At 35.9% G+C, this 26,886-nt stretch overlaps 1 protein-coding gene across 1 annotated transcript in view; it reads right to left on the reverse strand.

The window, feature by feature from the left end:
• Positions 1-26,886, reverse strand: part of LOC106867297 (sushi, von Willebrand factor type A, EGF and pentraxin domain-containing protein 1) — a 57,483-nt gene that overhangs the window by 9,841 nt on the left and 20,756 nt on the right. The window contains exons 3-13 of the mRNA XM_014912138.3: positions 25,402-25,578; positions 24,607-24,789; positions 23,240-23,428; positions 21,268-21,462; positions 20,356-20,529; positions 17,043-17,213; positions 15,011-15,181; positions 14,357-14,441; positions 8,777-8,865; positions 7,557-7,757; positions 550-762 (exon numbers count right to left, since the gene is read on the reverse strand). Of these exons, the coding sequence (XP_014767624.1) occupies positions 550-762; positions 7,557-7,757; positions 8,777-8,865; positions 14,357-14,441; positions 15,011-15,181; positions 17,043-17,213; positions 20,356-20,529; positions 21,268-21,462; positions 23,240-23,428; positions 24,607-24,789; positions 25,402-25,578 (1,848 nt within the window). The remainder of the gene's footprint in view (positions 1-549; positions 763-7,556; positions 7,758-8,776; positions 8,866-14,356; positions 14,442-15,010; positions 15,182-17,042; positions 17,214-20,355; positions 20,530-21,267; positions 21,463-23,239; positions 23,429-24,606; positions 24,790-25,401; positions 25,579-26,886) is intronic.

The raw sequence follows: 26,886 nt of genomic DNA on the forward strand, positions 1-26,886 counted from the left end.
AAACACCAACTGCATAAGTATGTGATCTAAAGATAAAAAAATAAATACAGAGCTGTCATGGGGGTGGGGTGGGGTTCAGTCAGTCAATTTAATCTCCTAAAATATCCCTGTAGGTAGTGCTCCAGCATAGCCACACAACAATTCAACAACTGAAACAAGAATAACAGAATGATAGAATAACATGATAGGCTTTTAACTCAAACTAAAAATAAAATATCAAAAAATAAAATATAAAAACTTGTAAACTGTTTAGTCTGGACTTTTAACAACATACCATGTTTTTTCTTAACAAAGCACTGAAATACTTGTTAGAAGCTTAATTTTGGTAAATTCACTTTCATTCTTGGGATTAACAAGTCAACAAATTGATTAAAAAAATAAATAAAAGAAACAAACCAAACAGGGGCAGGGAAGAGGAGAGGTGGGGATGATGATGCTTGTTTTCTTTTTTAAAAAAAAATAGGGATTGCCAAAAAATATAAATAATAATTAGGGGCCCATTCAATTAAAACCTACAACTATTTGTTGCTAGGCATTCTAGAATGTTACCTGGGTAGAAGAACATACACCTGGGGGTATCACCTTCCCATCTGCCATTGTCACCACATATTATTCTTTTTTTCCCATGTAGAGAATACCCAGGTTTACAAGAATATATAGCATGAGTTCCTGGTTCAATTCGGTTAGGATCGTCTGGTGTGGTCTCGAGTGTCATAAGGCCATTGACAGGGGTCAGAGGCTCCTCGCAAAGTGAGGAATTGTCTGCAAAGAAAATACAAGAAACAAAGTTAAAATGGAATCAAAGAAGAAGCACAGGAGTGGTTGGAAGGTAAGAATTTTGGTTCCCAAGCATATGGCTCCAGGTTCAGTCCCACTGTGTGGCACCTTGGGCAAGTGTCTTCTACTATAGCCTCAAGCCAACCAAAGCCTTGTGAGTGGATTTGGTAGATGGAAACTGAATGAAGCTTGTTGTATACATACATACATATCGCTAACCACTACACACATTTTTTCTCTCTCCTTGTTTCTTTCTGTGTTCCTTTCTGTGGAAAAGCGTAGGCTCGAAGCATTAAGGACTTTTTCTATTCCTGAGCGTTATACTAATACATCTGTTTGTTTTCTACACCACCTGTCTTTGTCTTTTGTTTCTATTGTGAATTCCCCCCCCCCTATATATATATATATATATATATATATATATATATATATATATATATATATATATATATATATATATATATATACATACATACATATCGCTAACCACTACACACATTTTTTCTTTCTCCTTGTTTCTTTCTGCGTTCCTTTCTGTGGAAGAGCGTAGGCTCGAAACATTAAGGACTTTTTCTATTCCTGAGTGTTATACTAATACATCTGTTTGTTTTCTACACCACCTGTCTTTGTTTTTTGTTTCTTTTGTGAATTCTTCCCCTATATATATATATATATATATATATATATATATATATATATATATATATATATATATATATATGTGTGTGTGTATATATACATATATATCACTAACCACTACACACATTTTTTTTTCTCTGCTTGTTTCTTTCTATGTTCCTTTTTGTGGAAGTGCGTTGGCTCGAAACATTAAGGACTTTTTCTATTCCTGAGTGTTATACTAATACATCTGTTTGTTTTCTACACCACCTGTCTTTGTCTTTTGTTTCTTTTGTGAATTCTTCCCCTATATATATATATATATATATATATATATATATATATATATATATATATATATATATATATATATATATATATATATATGTATATATACATACATATCGCTAACCACTACACACATTTTTTCTCTCTCCTTGTTTCTTTCTGTGTTCCTTTCTGTGGAAAAGCGTAGGCTCGAAACATTAAGGACTTTTTCTATTCCTGAGCGTTATACTAATACATCTGTTTGTTTTCTACACCACCTGTCTTTGTCTTTTGTTTCTATTGTGAATTCCCCCCCCCCCCCCTATATATATATATATATATATATATACATACATATCGCTAACCACTACACACATTTTTTCTTTCTCCTTGTTTCTTTCTGCGTTCCTTTCTGTGGAAGAGCGTAGGCTCGAAACATTAAGGACTTTTTCTATTCCTGAGCGTTATACTAATACATCTGTTTGTTTTCTACACCACCTGTCTTTGTTTTTTGTTTCTTTTGTGAATTCTTCCCCTATATATATATATATATATATATATATATATATATATATATATATATATATGTATATATACATACATATCGCTAACCACTACACACATTTTTTTTCTCCTTGTTTCTTTCTGTGTTCCTTTCTGTGGAAGAACATAGGCTTGAAACATTAAGGACTTTTTCAATTCCCGAGTGTTATACTAATACATCTGTTTGTTTTCTACACCATCTGCCTTCATCTCTTGTTTTTTTGTCAATTCTCCCTATATATGCATATGCATATATATATATATATATATATCATCATTGTTTGATATATATTTATATATATATATATATCTTTATACACACACACACACACACACAAGAAGCTTCTTTCGCTTTCTGTCTGCCAAATCCACTCCTAAGTCTTTGGTTGGCCATAGTCTATAGTAGAAGACACTTGCTGCCCAAGATGTCATGCAGTGGGACTGATCCCAGAACCATGTGATTAGGAGGCAAACTTCTTACATCAACCACTACATACATACTCCCATACATATATATAATACTTGCTTCAGTCATTTGACTGTGGCCATGCTGGAGCACTACCTCAAAAGGTTTTTTAGTCGAAGAAATGAACCCCAGGACTAATTTTTTGTAAGCGTTGTACTTATTCTATCAATATCTTTTGCCAAACTGCTAAGTTCTGGAGATGTAAACACCCCAATATTGGTTGTCAAGCAATGGTGTGGGAACAAACATAGAAACAAAGACACATACACATAAATATATACATACATACATACACACACGCACACACACACAACAGGCTTCTTTCAGTTTCCATCTACCAAATCCACTCACATAGCTTTAACCAGCCCGAGGCTAGAGTAGAAGACACATGCCTAAGGTGCCACACAGTGGGACTGAACCTGGAACCATGTGGTTAGGAGACAAGCTTCTTACCACACAGCCATGCCTGCACCTATGCATACATACTACATTCATACATGTGGGTGGGTGGATTTACTATTATCAGTTTGTAAGGCTTGAAACTTTAGCACTTTAATATTTTCTGTCACTTCACCATCACCACCAACACCACTACCATTGCTACCACCACCACCACTACCACCACCACTACCACCACCACACTTCACAGCAACAACAACAGCATCAACAGTGGCATCAAGTAATCATGTAGGCATGTCATGTGTGTGTGTGTGTGTGAGGGAGCCAGGTTGGAGTGGGGGTGACTAGATGGCACCCAGTTTCTGATTTTGCTCAGTGTCTCAAAGACTTACAACAATCAACAAAGAAATTCTTGTGTGAACTGTTAGCATTGTCGAGGAATAATGGTGAAGGAGGCAGCACCAAAACATTCCCAGATTTTGTAGATTCTTGGAGAGTGTTTACGTAGATTTATGTGTGTGTGTGTGTGTAGATTTGTATATATGTATTTATATATATATATATGTGCATGTGTGTATGTAGATTTATGTGTGTGTATGTATATGTGTATCTATGTGTGTGTGTGTGTGTATGTGAGTATATATATATATATATGTTTGTATATGTATATCTGTGCATGTATATGTATGTTTGTGTATATATGTATATTCAAAGTATATGTGTGAGTATGCATATTTATGTGTGTACATGTGTGTGTGTGTGTGTGTGTGTGTGTAGTGTATGTATATTTTTGTGTATGTATATTTTTGTGGGTGGGTACAAATATTTAAGCTTGTGCTTGTAATTTATTGTGGGTAGCTATATATATATATATATATATATATATATATATATATATATCTGTGTCTATATGTTTATTTATATGAGTGTGTGTATAGTTAAGTGTGTGCGCATACATGTTTGTGTATATGTATATTTAAATGTATTTGTGTGTGTGGGTGTCTGTATGTATACAAAAGTGCATGTGTATGAGTACATATGTTTGTGTTTATGCATATTAAGTTTGTATATGTATGTGCATATATATTTATTTAAATATTTGTGTACATATATATATTAAGTGTGTATATGTATGTGTATAAATGAGCGTGTATTTAAATGTGTCGATATTCAAATGCATATGTGTGTATATTTAAATGTGTGCCTGTAAGTTTATGCTTACGTTTAAGTATGTGTAATTCGTGGGTGTATATTTAAATGTATGTGTATATTGAAGAGTATCTGTATATGTGTCTGTATTCATATTTAAGTGTGTGTGTATGTTTTTAAGTGAGAGACTGGCTACTGTAAAATTTTACATATGATCTAGATATTAGTTTGTGTGTGTGTGAGTGTTTGCATGTGTGTGTGTGTGTGTGTGTAGTGAGCCAATGCATACGTGCATTTCTGCAAGTCTGGATACACACACATACACACACACACACACATAATACATACAAACACACCCAAATACAGACTCTATTTCATGTAATTATGTGTATATGCTTGTGTGTATGTGTGTATGACAGCATGCCTTTACATCTGCTTGTGAGTGTGTGTGTGTGTGTGTGTGTGTGTGTGAATGGTGTTATGTGTATTCATGTATGTGAGTATGAATGTATATATGAATATGCATGCTTGTGCAAATGTGTGTGTGTATATGTAAGAGTGTATGTGTATATATGTATGTGCGTGTTTGAGTGTGTGTGTATGCAGGTATATTTGTAAGAGACACAAAGACAATGCTGAGGAATTCTATGGGTTTTTCAGCAGATTCACACACACAAACTTGTGTGTGTGTGATGGATTCTCTTGCCGTGAACAACAAATGAGGGTTCAGTAAAATGATGCGTTAATCATGTTTTGTGGACACGAATGCATCTCTTGAGGCCTGCTGGTGCCTTGCAAACATTTAGGTAAATGGAACGAGAGTTGAGGACTCAGTTTGCTTGAGTGGACGGCAAGGCTTGCTTTGCTTCATGGCACAAAACCACAAAACCACAATGACAACAATGCTTGATATGTTGCATTTTGTTAGTACCTCATTGTTATGAATATGGTCACTCGGTTTTATCTTGGAGTACGCAAGCATTACGTATGAAATGCGTCAAGCTATATCTATATCTATATCCATCTATCTATCTAGCTAAATAGATATATATATATATATAGATAGACATAGATACACACACACATATATATATATATATATATATATATATATATATATATACATATGTATGTATGTATATGTTTCTTGAGGCAAGTGAAATCGAAATCGAACCAAATTCGACGACTCCCATGCCAAATTTTCCTTCATTGGACACTAAACTCTGCTTGCAAAGACGTGTTGGGGCCAGTGAAATCGAAATCGTAATTGAACCAAATTCGATGACTGGTACCCATGCCAGTGGAGCGCTAACTGTACCATCCGAGCATGATCATTGCCAGAGCAGCTGTCTAGCTTCTGTGCCGGTGGCACGTAAACAGCACCATTTGAGCATGATCATTACCAACGTAGCCCTGCTTGCACTTGTGCCGGTGGCATGTGAAAAAACATTCGAGTGAGGTCATTGCCAGTGCTGCTGGACTGGCTTCTGTGCTGGTGGCATGTAAAAAGCACCATTCAAGCATGGGCGTTGCCAGTACCGCCTGACTGGCCCTCGTACCGGTGGCATGTAAAAGCACCCACTACACTCTTGGAGTGGTCGGCATTTTATATTTGATGTAATGTTCACATTGCTTAAATAAATGGAGTCACATGAAACGGTCATACTGCATTAACTTTGGGTGTCTTTGTTGCTTGATTCTAATCACCTTATTTTGAAATTGTATGGATAATACCATATTTAATTCTGGTGCTTAAACTTAAGTACCATATTCACCTTGAATCTAAATTTTATATATATATATATATATATATATATATAGAGAGAGAGAGAGAGAGAGAGAGAGGATATATATGAAAGAAAACCCCAAAATGGTTTAGTATCCTTAAGAGCATTAGTATGTTTTCAATTATTTATTTCAAGACGTCAGAAAGGCAAGAGTGGTTCCTTCCTCTCTCATTAGTACATAAATAATGAACATTGAGATTTAATTAAGCACTAACTTTAAGTATATGCTCCTTACTTCTAGTCATTCATTCTGTTTCTCTATTTCAGAAATAATGGTCACTCAGGGTGAAACAATAACAATTTTTTTTAATGGGTTGGGGTAAAGGTTCAAATTCTACCAAGGTCAACCTTGATCTTGTGGCCTTTGCTCTCAGTGTTTGTGTTCTAAAATTGTTTGGATAACAGACTTCTTTTCTCAGTTCAACAGCCCTCACCCCACCCCACTCCACCTAGCATTTGGATGTCTTTAATAGAATTTAACCATTACAAGAATCCAGCCAAGGTCTCTAGATTGAGAATATCCTTGTTCCTGTATCCCTTCCACCAGACACAGAAGTTCCTGAAAATAAAATTAGGAAGCTACAGGTCTGGGGCACTTCTTCCCTTCCTTCCCCTGATAAACAATAAAAAATTAATAAAAAGTAAGATTTAAAAAGTAAAATTGCATGAATAATAATAATAATAATAATAATAATAATAATAATAATAATAATAATAATAATAATATGATGATGATGATGATGATGATGATGATGATGATGATGATGATAATTCTTTCTACAATAGGCACAAGGCCTGAAATTTGGGGGAGGGAGATAATTGATGACATCACCCCTGTATGCAACTGGTTCTCATTTTATTGACCCTGAAGGGAGGAAAGGCAAAAGTCAACCTCAGCAGAATTTGAACTCAGAATGTAAAGATGGATGAAATGCTGCTAAGAATTTTGGCTGGCATGCTAACAATTCTGCTAACTTGCCTTAATAACAATGACAATGGCAGCAGTAATGATGACGACATGTGGGATCCATGGAAATTCCACAGTGTCAGTCAGCATATTTGAGAACATAGATATATTCAACGTAAGCAAGGAATTTCAAAAAATTCTTTTGAAACACTGCCATTTAATCTAAACTGCACTTTTAAATATACTCAAAATACACTTAGAAGGAATTGCCTATTTTTCGTCTTTTAATGTTTGACAGATATAATGTGCTTTGTAATTTAAAGAAATAGAAGATGAAATAGAAAAAAAAAAGAAGCAGAAGAAATGATGGAGACAAGGAGATGGAGGAGGAATTTGGTGATGGGTTATGTTACCAAATCAAGCCCAATCAGTTTTTGACTGATATTATATTTTTATGGAATCAAAAGGATAAAAGTCAAATTTGGTTTTGGTAAGATTCAAACTCAGAACATGGAGGACTAGATGAAATAATGTAAGACATTTTGACTAACTCTTCTAATGATTCTTTCTGCGAATCCCCAAAAAGGCAAGAAAAAGAAAAAAGCATGATAACAGACAAGCAAAGTGAACGGTGTATTCTTACCTTCAGTACATTTTATATCCTTAGTCCAAGTTCCATTGTAACACGACAATAACTTTGGCACTGACGGCCTATAACCAGGTACACAATGGTAATTGACAGTGGCTTTGTGTTTTATGGTGTCATACGGCTTTAACCTGATTAAATTCAGGAAGTCTTGCTGGAAAATGTTAAGCCCTCGGACATCTGGAACGGTGCATTTAGCTGTGAAAAGAAGAAAAGTCATCATTATCATCATCACCATCATTGTCATCATGGTCACCGTTGTCAACATTGTCATTCTCATCATCGCTGCAGTAATCATCACTGTAACCATCACCATCACCATCACCGTTAACATCATTTTTATTATAGTCATCGCTACCATCATCATCATCATCATCACTCTCACTTTCACTGTCAGCATCACCTTCGTTATCATCATCACTGTTATTGTCATCATCATTACGACCATCGTTGTTGTTGTTATTGTCATCATCACTATCATCATCATCATCACTGCCATCACCATCAGTATTGTCATCATCATCATCATTGTTCTAGTACATAACTGAGTCTATATAAACCTTCAATGCTTATTTTATCAACCTCACAAAGAGGCTGAAACACACACAGGAGATCAGGACAGAATTTGAACTAAGAACATAGAAAGGTATGTAAACGAAAACCGTGAGATGTTTTGTATGAATACTGGACAGCTCTTCTTCTCATGGCCTTGCTTGAGGTCTTCAACTCTTTGATGGAATGAGAGGGGATGCCTTGTTGACATATGGTGTGTCTTCAGGTCCTCATTCGTGGATTCAGGAAGAGTATTGTCTTGATACATGACATGTTTTTAGCTTCTCAACTTTTTGATGGAGAAATAGGAGTCCTGTCTTGATGCCTGACAGGTCTTCAGCATTGCGTTTTATATTGTTTTCCGACTGCCATTACCCATATCTCACCAGAACTGATCGTTGCCAATTACTTCCAGAAAGAGAGACAGATGAACAGACAGAAAGAAAGACAGGGAGAAAGAGAAGAACAAACTGGTATCTTATTTATCAACTCCAAATAGATGAGAGGCAAAGTTGATCTCAACAAGATTTGAACTCAGAGCACTGAAAACAGTGACAATTGCCACAAAGTAATCTATTCACTGCCATAATGACTCTGCTAATGAGTTACCTTCTCTGCTTGTTATGAAGGAGGAGAAAAGAAGGAAAAAGAGAGTTTTTATTTACCATAACATTTGGGGGTTTCTGTTGACCACTGACTGTTAACACAAACTGAAGATGCTGTTTTGCCTTCAAATGTTGTGTCATAATTGCAACTATATAAAAAAAACAAAAATATGTATTAATTATAATAATAATGATAATAATCGTTACTGTCTTCTGGCTTAAAATCAGAAACAGAAGGGTTTATCATAGCAGCCCAAGATCAATGCCTACCTACAAGAAACTACCAGGCCAACATATTAAAGAATGGCAGTAGTCCAACATGTTGTATATGTCAACAACAAAATGAAGCCATTGATCATGTTGTCTCCATGTGCAATCTTCTTTTGCCTACAGAGTATCTCTACAGGTATGACAGAGCTGCACAATATATTCACTGGGTAATTTGCAAAAGCCTGGACTTGTTCCATGATAAAAACTGGTGGGAACACAAACCACCTCCAGTGCTTGGAAATATGCCCATGTGTCACTTTTTATCCATGATTTTTTTTGACAAAGCTTAAAATGACTTTTGTTCCCCAGCCATCCAACCCATTGTTCCCAAACTAAAAATCCACCCCTGAAAGGTTACCAATTTCAAATGATAGAGAGACTGGAACAAATTTACAAGAACTATTCATTATCTAAAACTAGAGAAGAATAGAGCTGAGATTAGTGTCTCAACAATAAAGGGACTCTTATGCAGAACGTAGGTTTGAGTGACACTCTGTAGCCTTTAGATTATTCTGTCACGCATGATGCCATTTGATTCAAACTGATTTCACTTTGGGTCAACAAGCATCACCAATAGGCATTATCTTGCTGTTTCAAGATTTCAGTGATGTCAAAGTATCTTTTTAGAATGATATTTTATGGTAGGTGTGAGAAGCTGAATTTGGTTAGTTTGAACATAAAACTTGTAGAGTATTTGGGCCACATACGAGTGGTTTAAATGCTAAAGGGTGAAGTTGTAAGGAAGCTGTAAATTAGTTTTTTAAAAAGTTTACTTTCTTGGATAGACACAGTATATAAAATGAGTTGGAATTTTAGTCCAGTACATGATGGGAGAGAATACAAATAAGATGGATTATAATTTCAGCCAAGAGCATGATGGGAAAAATATGAGTCATAATTGTTCTCAGGTGCATGACGGGCCAAAAAAAAAAAATAAAATAAGAAGGGTCATAATTTTAGAGTGATGCATGATGGGGAAAAAGAAGATGGGTCATAATTTTAGTCCATTGCATGATGGGAAAAAAATTATAACAAGGTGGATTGCAGTTTTCAATCAAGAGCGAAATCGGAAAATATATAAAGAAAAAGTGGATCATAATTTTAATGAAGTGCATTAGAGTAAAGAAAAATATTAAAAAGGAAAGAATATAGGTCACAAGCATGTCGAAAAGCATGATGGGTTATGCAAAAAAAAAATAGGTCACAATTTCGGTCAGGAGTATGTTGAGAAAACAGGAGGAAAAATGGGGTCATAATTTAACAGAGGTGCATCATGGGAAAAAAAATGAGGGAATCAATAGTTTTATCTGGGTTAAGAAAGAAGTATGTAAGGAGAGAAGATATCAAGATGTTGAATTATTGCTGTGTAAACAATTTCATGTATATATATTAGATACAACACAACGCAAGTGTATAATATGGTGTTGGTGGAGTGCAATGCAACGTAGCTTAATATAATGCAGTAAAATGCAGGGCAATGCCGTGTAATTTAATACAAGCATAACCTCATGCAGTAAAATGCATCTTAATTTAACACGGTTCAAGACACAAACCATCTGGATATCCACTCCTCAAAATTGTTATTGTTATAAATACATGAAATTAAAAGAGGATGTGTATTCACACACACACACACACACATATATATATGCATGTGTGTAGGTGTGAGTACATGGATATGTATCATATGCATAAAGTATATAGATATATGTCCATCCATTCATTCATCCATCTATCTATTATATATACATATACATACATGTATATATGCATGTGGATATATACATGATATATACATCCCTCTGTTCCTCTCTCTCTCTCTCTCTGTATATACATATGTGTGTGTATGTATGAATATATATGTACATATTTGTTTTTGTGTATATGCATACATATACACACACATATAAACATGTATATATGTATGTGTATATATATATATATATATATATATATATATATATATATATATATATATATATATATATATATATATATATATATATACAATCTGCATATGTATCTAAGTGTGTGTGTGTGTTAGTACATATCCCGTAGTCTGGTGTGAATTCTATGTCACTGCAGAATACAAACCGAAGAATGATGCACAGTGCAATGTTGTGTCAGGCAAGCTTCAGATGGGAAAGCATTTGTTGCCGAATGCCAAGGAAGGGTCTTTATGAGAGAACATCTTTTAGAAAACACAGGGATTTGGTGACATCGAGATTCTTGTTGGCTGGTTTATGGGGGATGAAATGGGGTAGAATGGGATGGGATGGTACTGGACTGGGGCTGGTTTGCTTGAGGGTGGGGTTAGGAGTGGTGGAACTAAGTGGGGGTGCATGGCATGGGGTGGAGAATTGAGGCAGGGAGAGAGTGAGAGAGAAGAAGAGAGGGGAAGGAAGAGAGAGAGATGAGGAAGGTGGGGTAGAGAAAGTTTGTGATTTGTGAAATGGCTTTAAGAGGAAATATGAAGAAAAAGAAAGAGAGAAGGGGAGAGAGAGGAGAAAGAGAAAGGAAGAGAGAAGGGGGCAGGAGAGAAAGAGTGAGGGGCACGGTTGAGAAATCATCTTATGAATATCATTTACACACATGCATAACTAATGCCCTGTACATACATGCACACACACACACACAGGCACGCATACACACATAAATACATGCATACACACACACACACAGATGCGTACACATGTTGACACACACCCGTGCAAAGTGTCTTGTTCCTGTTGCTAACAAATTTCTCAAAACCCTCACCAATGGGCTCCCTCAACCCACCCCCAACATTTGCAATAAATCTGTCAGCTTTAAATGAACAGGAATTTTAATAAGGAGTAAACGATAGCTACAATGATGATGATGATGGGAGTGGTGGTGGTGGCATTGGTGATGCTGCAAGCTCACTGCCTTAGTAATAATAATGATGATGATGATGATGATGATGATGATGATAATAATGGTTTCAAATTTTGGCACAAGGCCAGCAATTTTGGAGGAGGTGCTAAGTTGATTACATCAACCCTACTACGTAACTGGTATTTATTTTATTGATTCTAAAAGGATGAAAGACAAAGTCAACCATGGTGCTTTTATTATTATTATTATTATTATTATGGTTTCATATTTTGGCACAGTTTTTGATGGAAGAAGGAAGTTGATTGTATCAGCCCTGATACTCAGCTGATACCTATTTTATTCTTCAATTAGTATCTGTAATTATTAGGTACAGGCGTGGCTGTGTGGTAAGAAGTTTGTTTCCCACTCACATGGTCCCAGGTTCAGTCCCACTGTGTGGCCTCTTGGCTAAATACCCAAGTACCCTTGGGTGACCAAAGCCTTGTGAGGTGGATTTCGGAGACCAGCTTGAAAAATTGTTAAGACACAAGGATATTTTCCTACTTTTCTTAACATGAAACCAATGGTAGCCTTAATTTACAAATAAAGAAATTATATCTACCAATGCAGTGTTGAGCACTCATTTTCATCATTCAACATATATATATATATATATATATATATATATATATATATATATATATATATATATGTATATATATATATATATATATATATATATATATATATATATATAGATAGATAGATAGATAGATACATACATACATACATACATACATACAGACATATATATATATATATATAAATGTATATGTGTGTGTGTGTATGTATCTGTGTGTGTCTTTGTCCTCTACCATTGCTTGACGACCAGTGATAGTTTGTTTATGTCCCTGTAACTTAGCAGTTCAGCAAGAGAGACTGATAGAATAAGTACCAGGCTTAAAAAAAGATTAATAAGTAACTGGGGTTGATTTGTTCAACCAAAACCCTTCAAGGTAGTGCCCCAGCATGGCCACAGTCCAATAACTGAGACAAGCAAAAAGTCAAAAGTAAGATCCTTTTCCCACCTAATTTATTTTTCTTCTCACAAAGGTCAGCTTAGGGTTAGAGTTCTCTTCAGCCTCCATCCAGCCCTCATCCTTACAGCATCAGCTGTTCAGATTCAGAGCTTTTGCTGTGATTCCTTCGTCTGAAACTTTCTTCATATTTTCATTCTTTTTTTTTTCTAGTTCTTTTATTTCTATTCTTTTATATCTTTACTTTTTCTTGTTTCTATTTCTTGATTTCTCTTTCTTTTTCTACCTTCTTACATCTTCTACATCTATTTTCTTCTTTTTCTTCGCAAGGCTACTCTTCCATTCCCCTCTCTCACTGTTGTTTCCTCCTCTTCATATCCTTCTCCTCTTCCTCCCCCTCCTTCTGTCTTAACTTTAACTCTAATATATGTTAATTCAAACAACTTCCAGACCATTCTAATAATGTTATCATATTTACTACGAACTTAACATTATATCAGGCCACAAATATTTATAATTCTCTGTCTGTCAGCCTACCTGTTGCTTGTCTGTCTGTCTGTCTTTCACTTTCTCTCTCTCTCTGCTCTTCTTATTTATTTTCATCTCTCTTTCTAGCTATATATATATATATATATATATACACACATGTATGTATGTATAAAGAAGAATGCAAGCCGGGTTGAAAATTCACAACAGCTGTTTCAGCAGCATTTTATTGATGTCTTCTTAGATTACAGCATGGCAAAAAACCCAGCAGCATTAGGTAAATTTAAACATATAAACAAGTCAGAAACAGATGATGACCAGTTCACCACTAGCCTTAGTGGAACAAACATTTGACTTGTTCCACCAAAGCTGGTGGTGAACTGGTCATCTATTTTTGCCTTACCTGTTTATCTGATGCTGGTGGGCTTTTTGCCATGCTGTAACCTAAGTATGCACCAATAAAATGCTGCCAAAACAGCTGTTGTGAATTTTAAACCTCACTTGTGTTCTTTATGTGTGTGCTTCTATGTTCTTAGAAGTCAGAATACATATGCTTCTGCATAAAGAATAAAATTTGTTATGTAATTCTTCTTCATTTGCCATTCCATGAATTTTATGCATACACACATGCATTAAGGCAGTCCACTCTGAAACAAAAGATGACCACTTCAACCACAAATATAGCATTAGATCCAAGTGAAAACAAATATGGCCTTTGAACCCAGAGACTCTCTTAAAAAAACTTTCCACAAATGTTGCAAACGTGTCTCAGTTCTGAATTATTATTTCTTTGTGTTTTTTGTGCATGTTTACATGTCTCTCTAGAATTCCAGAGGATTTCCTCACCTTTTGACAAAAATAACACTGAAGAACATTGTCTTTCATGAAACAAAAGTAATTAGAGATGGGAGGGAAGAGAAAAATATGTAGAAGCACACAGAAGTACATAGAAGTACGCAGAAAATGGGAAGAAGAAGGAAAGATATTAGCAAACTAAAATCCGTTTCCTTACCTGAAAAATATAATAGATCCTGATTTATAACTTGATCCTGATATGGTTCCCAACCATAATGGTTCTGGTGCCTTACAACCAGTTTCTGCAAAAATACAGAGAATTTAGCAATGCATACATGCATACGTACACACTATAAGCTTCTTTCAGTTGTTTTTCCTATCACTTTCACTTAAATGACTTTGATCAATTTAATCCCTATAATAAAAAAAAAACAATTATTCAAGATGGCACACAGCGGGTCTGAACCCCAAACCACATGGCTGGGAAGCAAACTTCTTAATTACACATCCATGTGTGTGATGATATAACAAACTTTGTATATAAAATAAAACTGTTTTGTATATACTTAGTGTCTGTAGGAAGAAAAAGAAGATGAAGACAGAGAACAACTGTGTGAAGAACACCAGACTTAGCAGTAGTTTGATAGATTACAACGCCAAAACAACTGGTGTTTCTTCCACACAAATATAAAAGTTGGCAGAACTTCACAAAAAATTGGTAACTTTATAAGCTGGATTTATATTATTTATATTAACTTTGGTTGCTATAGCAACTTGTTATAAAATCTTTATCTTCAATTTAATAATATCATTTTTTTTTAGGGATAATTATTTGTTAATCAGATAAAAATTTTTGTGTTCTTGCTCTTACCAATACATTGTGGTTCCGTTCCTGTCCATGTTTCATCTTCTCGGCACCGTCTTGAAACCGGTCCTTGTAATTCAAAACCAATGTGGCAGGAATAATTTGCCAAACTATTCACAGAATATTCTGCAGCAACGTGACCATTGATTGGTGGTTTGAGAGTTCGACACTGGAATGCTGAGAATAATAATAAAAATGAATAACATAAATAAAAATATTAATATTAAAATAGTAGTAGTAGTAGTAGTAATAACAATAATAATAATGCATTGTTATAGGTACAAAGCCCGAAATTTTAGCGGGTGGGGCAAATCAATTACATTGACTAGCACTTGACTGGTAGTTTGTTTTATTGAACCTGGAAAGATGAAAAGCAAAGTCGACCATGGCTGAATTTGAACTCAGAATGTAAAGCCAAAAGAAGTTCAGCTAAACAATTTTGCCTGGCATGCTAATGATTCTACCACCTCTCTGCCTTAATAATAATAATAATAATGATAACAACAATGATAATAATAGTCCTTTCTACTATAGGCACATCTATACAGTGTAAAGAGAGGGATTGCTCAGTGCCTAAAACATCGAGCAATGAATATAAGTAGCGATTGTGATACGCACCACAAAGAAATGATTATTTCTCAATTTATTCATGTACTTTATTGCCTATCACCATTGTACTTCCTCTACCCACTGCAACACTATTTTCTTTTAGTCATCATCATCATCACTGATGTTATTTCTGTTCCAATTGTCTTCCCTATAATGGCTGCTGCTCCTGTAATTATTTTCTTTAATATTATTGTTAGTGTTGCTATCATTTATAATACTAGTTTAATTAACAATAATAGCAGTAGTATTATTATCGTTATTTTCTTCTCATTATTAGTGTTGTTGCAGTCATTGATATTGTTTTTATTTTCACCCCCCCCCCACTTTCCCCCTCTTTCTCATTTTCTTTATTTTATTTCATCCTGGGTCCAACACTGAAACAATTCTCATTCTTCCATTATAATATGATAGAGATTACTTGTCAGCGTCCACATAAGCCCCTTCTTCCAGCTTTTCATTTGTCCTTTCTCTTTCTTAATCCTTTCTTCTTCTCCATCTTCTTCAAAATCCTCCTCTTCCTCCATCTCTCTGCCTCCTCCTCCTCCTCCTTCCCTGTAAACTGCTTCCCCATCCCCCTGATCATACTTTTATCTGCTCTGGTACAATCTATTTACATTTTCATCTTTATTTACTTTTTGTTTCCTCCTGATATAAGCAAATCACAAAGTCTGGCGGACACACCTTGTAAGAGCACACTTTTATTGCAGGTCTGAGGAAGTGCCACTCTAATGTTTGCAATAACAAATATTACATAGATTTTCACTTGAAACTTTTGAGTAAACTGTTGTTGAAAGCAGTGTTGTCACAGAAACTATTGCAACGAATCATTGAAGATGTGTTCAACTATTTCTTTGTCATCTTATTGGGATTATATTTTAGTCTTTGCTAAACCCACAAAATGGTTTTGCTGTTGTGAAACCTGGATTTTCTACATCTGTAGAATTTCAGTATTAATTTGAATTCTGACAGTGTTGATAGCCCAGAGCCTGGATTGAGTCCTGCATTGGAATTAGAGACAGGTGTTCTCTGTATAGAATACACTTCAAAGTGCTCAAGAGATTTGAACTTGAGCCAGTAGATAAAAGTGTTGAAAGTCTAAGCTGTATGATAGAACAGGGGGCACCAACTATGTCTGAGCTGCAAAGAAAGTTGGTGACTGCTGTGATAGAGGGACAAAGGCCAAGAGTCTTGCTTTAAGGGATACACATGGTGACCCTGATCATAATAAAGATAGATGGGAATAACTGGAATGAGGATAAAGATAATGGTGACAAGAACAGGAGCAACACAAAATAGAAGATATGCGTTTCCATACTTAGTAATTGCCAACAGAAACACAGGATTAGTTCATAGATCTCCCAGATTCTACATTTCTATTGTGACACACAGACAGACAGTCTCATGATATGTAATCAAAAACTCAACTTACGAACACATTTCGGTTGTGAGCCTGTCCACGTGAGATTCTCCGTACACCTACGTTCTACATCACCAACCAATTTGAAGCCAGTGTAACAGACATACTTTGTCACATCATTGTATCTATTGCTGCCAAACTTGCCACCATTCTCTGGTTTCTCCAAGATGGGACACACTTCACCTGAAATATGGTAAGGTATACAATTTATTTATTTATATGTTTTTATTATATCATCATCATTTAATGTCCACCTGCCCTGTTGGCATAGCTTGAACAGTTTGACAGGAGCTGGCAAGCCAGCAGACTGTGTCATGCTCTACTGCCTGTCTATATATATGTTCAAACTGGTCAGATCTGGCCACTCACACCTACCCTACAATGTCATTCTAAAAATAAACAATCGCATTTTCGAAATCTCAAAGCTACAAGATAACACATGATTAAGTCAAAACAATATGAATAAACAAACATTACATTTGACACAGCAATCTGAATGCTAAAGGATTAAGGAATACCCTACATCTGTACTGAGTCTTGTAATTTACCACTTCTGGTGAATCAACAGATATACATGTAGATATATACTATTATCGTCATCATCACTTAACATTCGTTGTCCATGCTGGATGTGTTCGCATTGGCATTATAGTTCTAGTTATGAGGGTTAGTTTTTTTAAGGGGGTCAGCTGAAGCAATAGGTTTATATGTATGGAGTTGAGGGTTATGTTGAATTAATTTACTAGGGTGGGGTAAGCCATTAGTGGACACACACACATACACACAACAATCCCCTCACAAGCTCATTGTGTGTGTGTGTGTGTGTGCTTGTATGTTTGTTTTTTACTCTCACAACTGATTTAGAATCAGTTTATGTCCCTGCTTTGTTTATGTCCCTGCAACTCAACAGTTCATCAAAAGTAACTGACTGAATAAGTACTAGACTTAAGAAAAAAAAACTACAGGGGATGGGGTGTGAAGATGGTGGTAGAGGAGGTGATTTGTTTGACTAAAAACCTTTTAGGGCATTGCCCCAGCATGGTCACAGTCCAATGACTGAAACAAGGAGAAGATAAAAAATAAAAATGTAAAAAAGAAATCTAAGTTAAAAATAAGTTTAAAACAATTGCAGAGACTTGACCTAAACTCTCTGAAAAAGCATAAATGTTTTAGAAAAACATCAAAGATTAACAGAAATATGAGAATAAAAATAAAGAAATAGTAGTAGTAGTAGTAGTAGTAGTAGTAATAGTAGTAGTAGTAGCAGGAGTAGTAGTAGTATCTCCATATCTCAAGAGAGTGATTGCACATGTAGTTGTTGCTTGGAACATATGATGATGATGGTAGTTATTTCTTTCATTGGCCACATGAGCTCAAGTCATTGGGGGGGGGCTACAATAGTAGTAGTAGTAGTAGTAACAGCAGCACTACTATTACTACTACTAAAAAAAAATAATAATGATATCTCCCCATCTCCCCAAGAGAGTGGTTGCCCATATATTCATTGCTTGGAACTTATACTGACAACAACAACAACAGTGTTAATAATTGAAGAAAACTGAGACAATGTTCTCTAATTCCAGCTGCTAATAGTTTGGTAGAAATAATAATCTGAACTTGTTAAACTGTGTAAACTAACTTATAGTAAACCATTTACTTATCCCACTGTGTTTTGTTCAATATCGGTTCATCTAAGAAGGTGGGGCTGCACTTAGAAACATTTCAAGCTTTTTCTATACGGAATGGGTGGGTGCAGGAAATTTGGTAAAAGTTTAAGGATTTGTTTGTGAATAACTGAAATTCTTTGCACTACCAACTTTCCCTGTTATCGTTTTAGTATCCACTTTTTCCATGCTTGCATGGGTCAGATGGAATTTGTTGTGGCAGATTTTCTCTACAGCCGGATGCCCTTCCTGCCACTAACCCTTTCCTGTTTCCAGACAAAATAATATTTACCCATGACCAAACATGTTTACATGGAAAACTGGAAACAGATGACACTGCTTGTATGATGGTGACACTCGGGCTGACCAAAGCCTTGTGAGTGGATTTAGGAGATGGAAACTGAAAGAAGCCCATCGTATATGTGTGTGTGTGTATATATATATATATATATATATATATATATATATATATATATATGTATGTATGTATTTGTATGTCTATGTTTCTCCCCGCCCACCACCACCACCCACCATCGCTTGACAACTGATGTTAGCATGTTTACATCCCCATAACCTAGCACTTCAGCAAAAGAGACCGATAGAATAAGTACTAGGCTTACAAAGAATAAGTCCCAGGGTCGATTTTGACTAAAGATGGTGCTCCAGCATGGCCACAGTCAAATGACTGAAACAAGTAAAAGAAATCTATATAATTATCTGTCTATATGCATAAACACACACACCCACAATCAAATCAAGGATATAAAATTTTCTTAAAGAGATGTCAGCATTCAAGTTCACCGGTTTTATCCAATGTCAGTGAAAAGCCAAAGATGTTAGTTTCCCATTGATGGGTATCGGTATAAATTATTTAAGTAATCGAAAAAGAAAATGGAGAACATATTCAATTCTGTACAATATCAAATTCCTTGCTCCTACAGCTGTTTCCATATCCAATTAATGAAAGAATTCAATAAAAAAGGAGCTACCCTCAATGCGTTGGTTGACCCTTGATCGAGTCAAATATGTGTGTTTTAGCAAACAATGAATTTTTAAAAAACCATTATTAATGTATGTGTATATGCAAATTTGTTTAATACATTTGCATGAGCTTGTGTGTAATGTGTTAAAAAACAGGAGCTAAAAATAATCATTTTTAGCTCCTGTTAAAGTAATCATATCATTTAAGCTCACTAATGGATACTCGTTTCATTTTTCAATATATTATACATGCACGCACACAAATGTATTAAACAAATTTGCATATACACATATATGTGTATATATAAAGTGGTTGCAAGGGTGGATGAGTGGGAAAATATATATATATATATATATATATATATGAGAGTTAGGAGGTGTTAAGAGCCAGGTGGGGTTGTAATTATTTGTATTTTGAGAATAGATTTTGTGCCCGTGCATTCATTGAGATAGTCTGTGAACTGCAACACCTTTGATTATTATGTGTGGGGTGAAGTTGAGTGAGAGACCAACAAAACAAACACACACACACATACACAGCTTGTATACAACCACACATACCTGATACAGACACTCACATATACACATACACTGAATTTGAAATAGGACAAAATATGGAAATGTGCTTACGATAGCATCAGAGGAAAGAAAGCAAAAAATTCCTTGACCAATCTACTCACGTTGGCAAGTGGACATTGGCCCATCCCAGTTACCATCTTCTTGGCACACTCGAAACTTCTGGCCAATCAACTTGTGTCCAATGTCACAGTGGAAAAATATTTTCGACATGTACGTGTATTTACTTCCTTCGATTCGTCCGCCTGAAATTTCACCTGGAGGACTGCAATGCATTGCTGCAAACAGAAACACAGACTATGCAGTTGTGGAAATGGGATGTTGTGATATTCATACTTTTCCAAACATGATCTTAATCAGTAAAATTTATATTTTCTCAGTGAATGCAGTTGAAACTGCTTTAAATTAAAATCGTTATCTGTGTTTCATACTAAATACATGTACACCATTGAAAGGCATGAAGCTGTTGCATTTGTCTGAGATAAAATCTCTACATAGGTTTGTTTGTTTAAAAACAGAATAACACAGTAACTCACAAAAATGACAGAGATATTTTGCCTCTGTTAAGGCTTATCAGTGCTATGCATTTGATTAGTTGCTTGTTTTAAGCTAAATTTGGAAACAGTAATGCATTCACAGGTATTGGGAAAGCTTGCTGGATTAATACAAATGAAACGATATATTAAAATTACCACATGTATATCATACTAAATGTATTAGCACTGTTATAAGACACGATACTGTGGTTATTGTGTGAGATAAAATTTCATTATAAACACAATATATATATATATCAGTGTGATCATATGAACAATAAATGTTTTATCCTACTAGGGTTTGTGCAAATGGCTCCAAGTAGGACAAAATGCAACTGCTATTCTGCCATTCTTGATTTTTCAACTAAACCCTTCAAGGTGGTGCCTCAACTTGGCCACAGTCAAATGACTGGAACAAATAAAAGATAAAATTTAAAAAATAAAAGGTTATTATAGTATTTGAAACTGTGAAATACTCACGTTCACATTTCATAGTAAGATCTTTCCAGCTTGCCGTAGTGCCATCACACCTTGCTATGGTGTTACCAACATGGAAATAACCAGGAATACAACTGTACAAGAGGGCACTGCCATGAGGAAATGCTGGTCGAACTAAAGAAGCATTGTGTCGAGCTTCCAGAATGGAAGGAGGTTTGCCACAGAAACTTTCTTTCACTGCAATCACAAAAAAATATTCATTAAAAAATTTGGTAAAGCAAAATTCTTATTCATTTCAAAAATTCATTAAAAGCTTGTAAAAAAATTAATAAAAAAATTTCCAAAAAATTATTTTCAAAAAATACAACTCATCTTGCTGGTTGAGCAGACTGGGACAATGAGAAATAAAGTGTCTTGCTCAAGAATACAGCATGCTGCTAGGAATTGAACTCACGACCTTATGATGATCCCCAGTTGACTACATTAACCAATAAGCCTCATTTGACAATGGGGAATCAGTTATCTGTTCAACTGGATGGACTGCTTCTGAATGAACATGGCTGAGTATTTCAAAGGTAAGTGTACCCTTCACATATTTCACAGGCAATATTAATGTGACACAATATGTAACAAGACAGTACTTTTTCAATTACAGGTAAAACACAACTGATGGGTCTCTTTGCACCTGACATTTACTTCCTTTAACCCTTCAACATTTAAAGGCATGTGGTTTAACAATTAGCGCATTTGGTTCATGATTGTAAAGTTATGAGTTCCATCCTCAGTGGTGCATTGTGTCCTTCAGCAAGACACTTTAGTTTCATGTTGCTCCAGTTGACTCAGCTGGCAAAAATGAGTTGTACCTGTATTTCAAAGTGCCATCCTTGTCACATTCTGTGTCACACTGGATCTCCCCGAGAACTACATTAAGGGTACATGTGTATTTGTGGAATGTCTGGCCACTTGGACGTTAATCTCTTGAGCATGTTGTTCCATTGATTGGATCACCTGGAACATTTGTTGTAACTGATGGAGTTCCTGTTTAGCATTTAAACCAGCCATATCTGGCCTACATGTTCTATTTGTCTTATGTTGTTCAAACTGGCTAGATCTGGCCTCTTGCACTTACCCTGAAGTGTCGTTCTAGAAATAAGTAAACACATCACTGAAATCTCAAAGTTATTAGATTATGCAGGATTAATTCAAACCAAAATGAATAAATAAGCAAGATATTTGACAGAATAATTTGAATGTTAAAGGGTCAAACCCTTTAATCCCTATTGTAGCACAGGTCATCAATGACTTTTCTCTTCTGGACTTGGGGGTCTTCCTTTTCTGCCCCTCTCCAATTGCATTCCTGCTTTTCCTTGCAGTTTCTTTTCCAATTTCCCTGAGGGGAGCTTGCCTTCCTCTCCCAGGTCTTGATAGTTTTGAATATCTTGGTTGAGGTAGGTGCTGGTGCTACACAAACCTATTTTTACCTCTGAGAGTGTGGCCTCTATTCTTTGACCTGTCCAGCATGGGGGCGTAGGGGTGGGGGTGGGAGCTACCAGGAACTTGCACTCTACTAGCATAATCTCAGGGTCACTGAGGTATACAAACCATAACACCACAAGGACTGGACAAAATTTCACACAAAAGTTGCAGGTTGACCCAAAGCTATAAAAAAAATCATAATGCTGCCCCAAATGCAGCATTATGGGTTTGAACCAATGTCCTCATGGCTGCAAAGCAAACTTCTTAACCATTTGACTATACATGCACTCATACCTAACAATAAAATACAAGGAAAATCATCATCATCATCACCATCATCATAATTGTTTTAACCTTTAAAACATTTACATGCATGCATGGGTTGGACAGAATTTTGCTGAGCCTAATTTTTCCATGGTTGGATGCCTTACCCGTCACCAACCTTCACCTGTTTCCATGCAAGGTAATATTTCCCCATAACCAGATATATTTTCACAGAAGATTAGATATGAATGTAAGTGAAAATAATCATACTTACATAAACACTTTGGCGGTTCATTATCCCAGACACCCCTGGCTTGGCAATTTAGAGTTGCAGATCCGGTAAGCTTCATGCCATCAGCACAGGAATAAATCACATGACGAACTGGTTCGTCTCGTATTCTTGCTTCTCCATTCTCAATTTCAGGAGGTACCCCACACAACTCGTTCAGTTTTTCTCGACTCACTAATAAAAATAAACAAGGAAGAAATGCTTATTTCAGTCAGGAATATTTTAACCGTTTCAAAAAATAGAATTTTTGTCTCCGTCTCCTCCTTCTTCTTCTTTACAACAATAACAAAATATCTAATGTAGCCATGACATACATATGTGTGTGTGTGCATGTGTATGTGTGTGAATGCATATGCATGTGTATATATGTGTGTATATATGTATATACATGTGTATATATATATGTGTGTGTGTGTGTGTGTGCATAAATATATATTTTTTTATGTGTGTATACATATGCATATACATATATATATATATTCTATATAGATGTAGAAATATATATAATATATATATATATACATACACACACACACACACATATATATATATATATACATTTACATACACACACACATGTGTGTAGAAATATATATATATATATATATATATATATAAAATATATATATACACACATACTTATATTTACACACACATTAATGAACATATGCATGTATGTTTGTGTATATACATTCAATCACTCTCTCTCTCACACACACACATAAACAGGAGGCATTACATACGTTATCAAATTCTTTAAAAGAACGGTACTCCAACAATGACAGCATTACAACTATTCAAAGACTGTAATAGTCAGGGGTGAAAATAAAAACAACACCATGCAAAGAATTGTTAGAATAGTGAAATAAAAGCTGTTCAGATTCTTGAACTCCACAAACAAAAAGCAACTCTCTAATATCATAGTTTATGTATTCCTCTCTCAACGTTCTTATTTCTTGGAGTTACTGGTGTATATGTTAACGGCAGGAAAATGGGACTTGAAAAGAATCATTAGCTCATTGCCTGAAAAGTACCATCAGCTCTTTATCAGTGCATTGCCTCATCCTCTAGAAGGTACCACCAGCTCCTTGTCTGGAAGGTACCAGACATGTGAAGAAGCAGGGTCATGTGAAGCGAAATGTATTTAACTCAATAAGAATGGTGACATCACAACTCATTTCTACAGCTGAGTGAACTAGAGCAATGTGAAATAAAGTGTCTTGCTTAAAAACACAACACACAACCCGGTCTGGGAATTGAACTCACTACCTCATGATTGTGAGCCTGACACTCTAACCACTGAGTCATGTACCGTAACATAGCATAACAAAACATAAAGTAAAATAACATACCAGTACAGTTAATGTAAGGTCCACGCCACTTGCCCCGGAAACACCACGCCAAATTGATGCCTGTCTGGTGGTATCCCTCGTTACATTTATATGACACAGTGGTTTTTTCTCGAAACTGTTTCTGGTCGGGATAAGATGTAATAAGCTTAGTGTTTGGAACACTCCGAGGTCTTCCACACTGTTCTGTAATATGTAATATGGAAAAGATAAAAGAAAACAAGAGGGAAAAACAAACAACAAACACGTATGGCTGTATTGTATATTAGGTTTGATGTGTGACAAACCCCTCCCACTCTCATCAACCGCCATTTGAAAAGCCCGTTTTGTTATAGGATCATTGTCATCATCATCGTCATCATTTAACACCCACCTTACCATGTTTTCTTGGGTTGAACGGAACTTATTTGAGGCATATCTTCTATGGCTGGATGCCCTTCCTGTCACTAACCCTCACCTGATTTCAAACAAAGTCATATTTCTTTATGGCTGGACATGTTTTCACAGAATGTTGGAAATGAATGATACTGCTTATATGACAGTGACTCTCATTTACAATTATCACGTGATATCAAGACGCAAACACACACACACACACACACACACACAAATATACATATATATACATGAACACACACAAAATCACAGTCATGGCAGATACTGGTGTCACGCAAATGGCACTCATGCCGGTGGTACATAAAAGCACCCCACTGACCCCACCCCTGGATCACGATTGACTCGGGGCTAGATAACAACAAAACAATAACAGCAATGGAGGAATACAAAATGTTAACTTACTCATACAGAAGAAGCTGGCTGCTTTCCATTTACCATTGCGACACACGGTTGTAGCACTCCCAAGGGTCAGTCGACCATATTTACAACGGTATTCTATGACCATATATGGAGGGTAACGGTCTTTAGTAGAGTTGACGGGGTAAGCTCTGGGTGAGTCGGGTGGTTTACCACACATTTCTGGATTGGAAATGAAAGGCAGAAATATATGGAACAACATGAAACATAAATGAAAAACAAACAACAAAAACAGGGGAAGGAAATATTTTATGGATGATAGGAAACTAAGAAGACAGACACATGTATATACATATATACATGCATGCATTTTTATATACATTTATCTCTATCTATTATATATATATATATATATATAATAGATAGAGACACAGTATCCAGGCAGGTACCATTCTGGCATTTAGTTAGAATCCAGGTTTAGGCAACTGCATTAAGTTGCAATGAACACTTAGAATTACTTGAAGTAAGCAATCCCACAATAAACCCTGGGTTTGCTTCTCTGAATTATGAACATTTAACTGAGCGTTTATCCAATACGGTAACAAGAAATATGGAAATTAGTGTATGTGCATAATATCTTTATGGTTATTTCTACAGTCAATTACAGCATATTTAATTTAAATTTGTCCGACACATGTTTCTGTTGCATAGACATTTAACAATTGCATTCAGTCACTTTCAACTAGTTAGAGGACTATAAAGGTTGCTGATCCTAAGTTTGAATTTCCAGGCAAGAATAGTATCGTTTAACATCTGCTTTCCATGCTGGCAAGGGTTGGACGGTTTGACTGAGGACTGGCAAGCCAGAAGACTGCACCAGGCTCCAATCTGATCTGGCAGAGTTTCTACAGCTGGATGCCATTCCTAACGCCAACCACTCCGAGAGTGTAGTGAGTGCTTTTTATGTGCCACTGGCATGGGAGCCAGTCAGGCAGCACTGGCATTGACCACGCTCAAATGGTGCATTTTCCTTGTCACTTGTATGGGTGCCAGTCAAGCAGCACTAGCATCGGTCACACTCGAATGGTGCTTTTTACATACCACCAATCATGCGCACTGACACGGACTACATTCAAATAGTGCTTTTTATATGTGTGTGTGTGTGTATCTGTACATGATGGGCTTCTTTCAGTTTCTGTCCACCAAATTCACTCACAAGGCTTTGGTCGGCCCAGGCCTATATAAGCATGTGTGAATTTGTGTGTGTGTGTCTTTGTGTTTATCCACCACCTCCATTCAACACCATTTGTGTGTGTTGTAACTGAGTCTTGATGTCACATGATTTCCTAGTTTCCAAGGTACATATATCCCACCCCCCGCCTGGATGGGATGCCAGTCCATTGCATGATTACTCATTCTTGTCAGCCAAGTGGCCTGGAGCAGCAAGAAATGAAGTATTTTGCTCAAGAGCACAATGCATCACCCTGTCCAGGAATTGAAACCACAGTCTTATGATCATGAGTGCAACAT

The sequence above is a fragment of the Octopus bimaculoides genome, chromosome 21, assembly GCF_046866305.1.
Source record: "Octopus bimaculoides isolate indiv1 chromosome 21, ASM4686630v1, whole genome shotgun sequence".
NCBI lineage: Eukaryota > Metazoa > Mollusca > Cephalopoda > Octopoda > Octopodidae > Octopus > Octopus bimaculoides.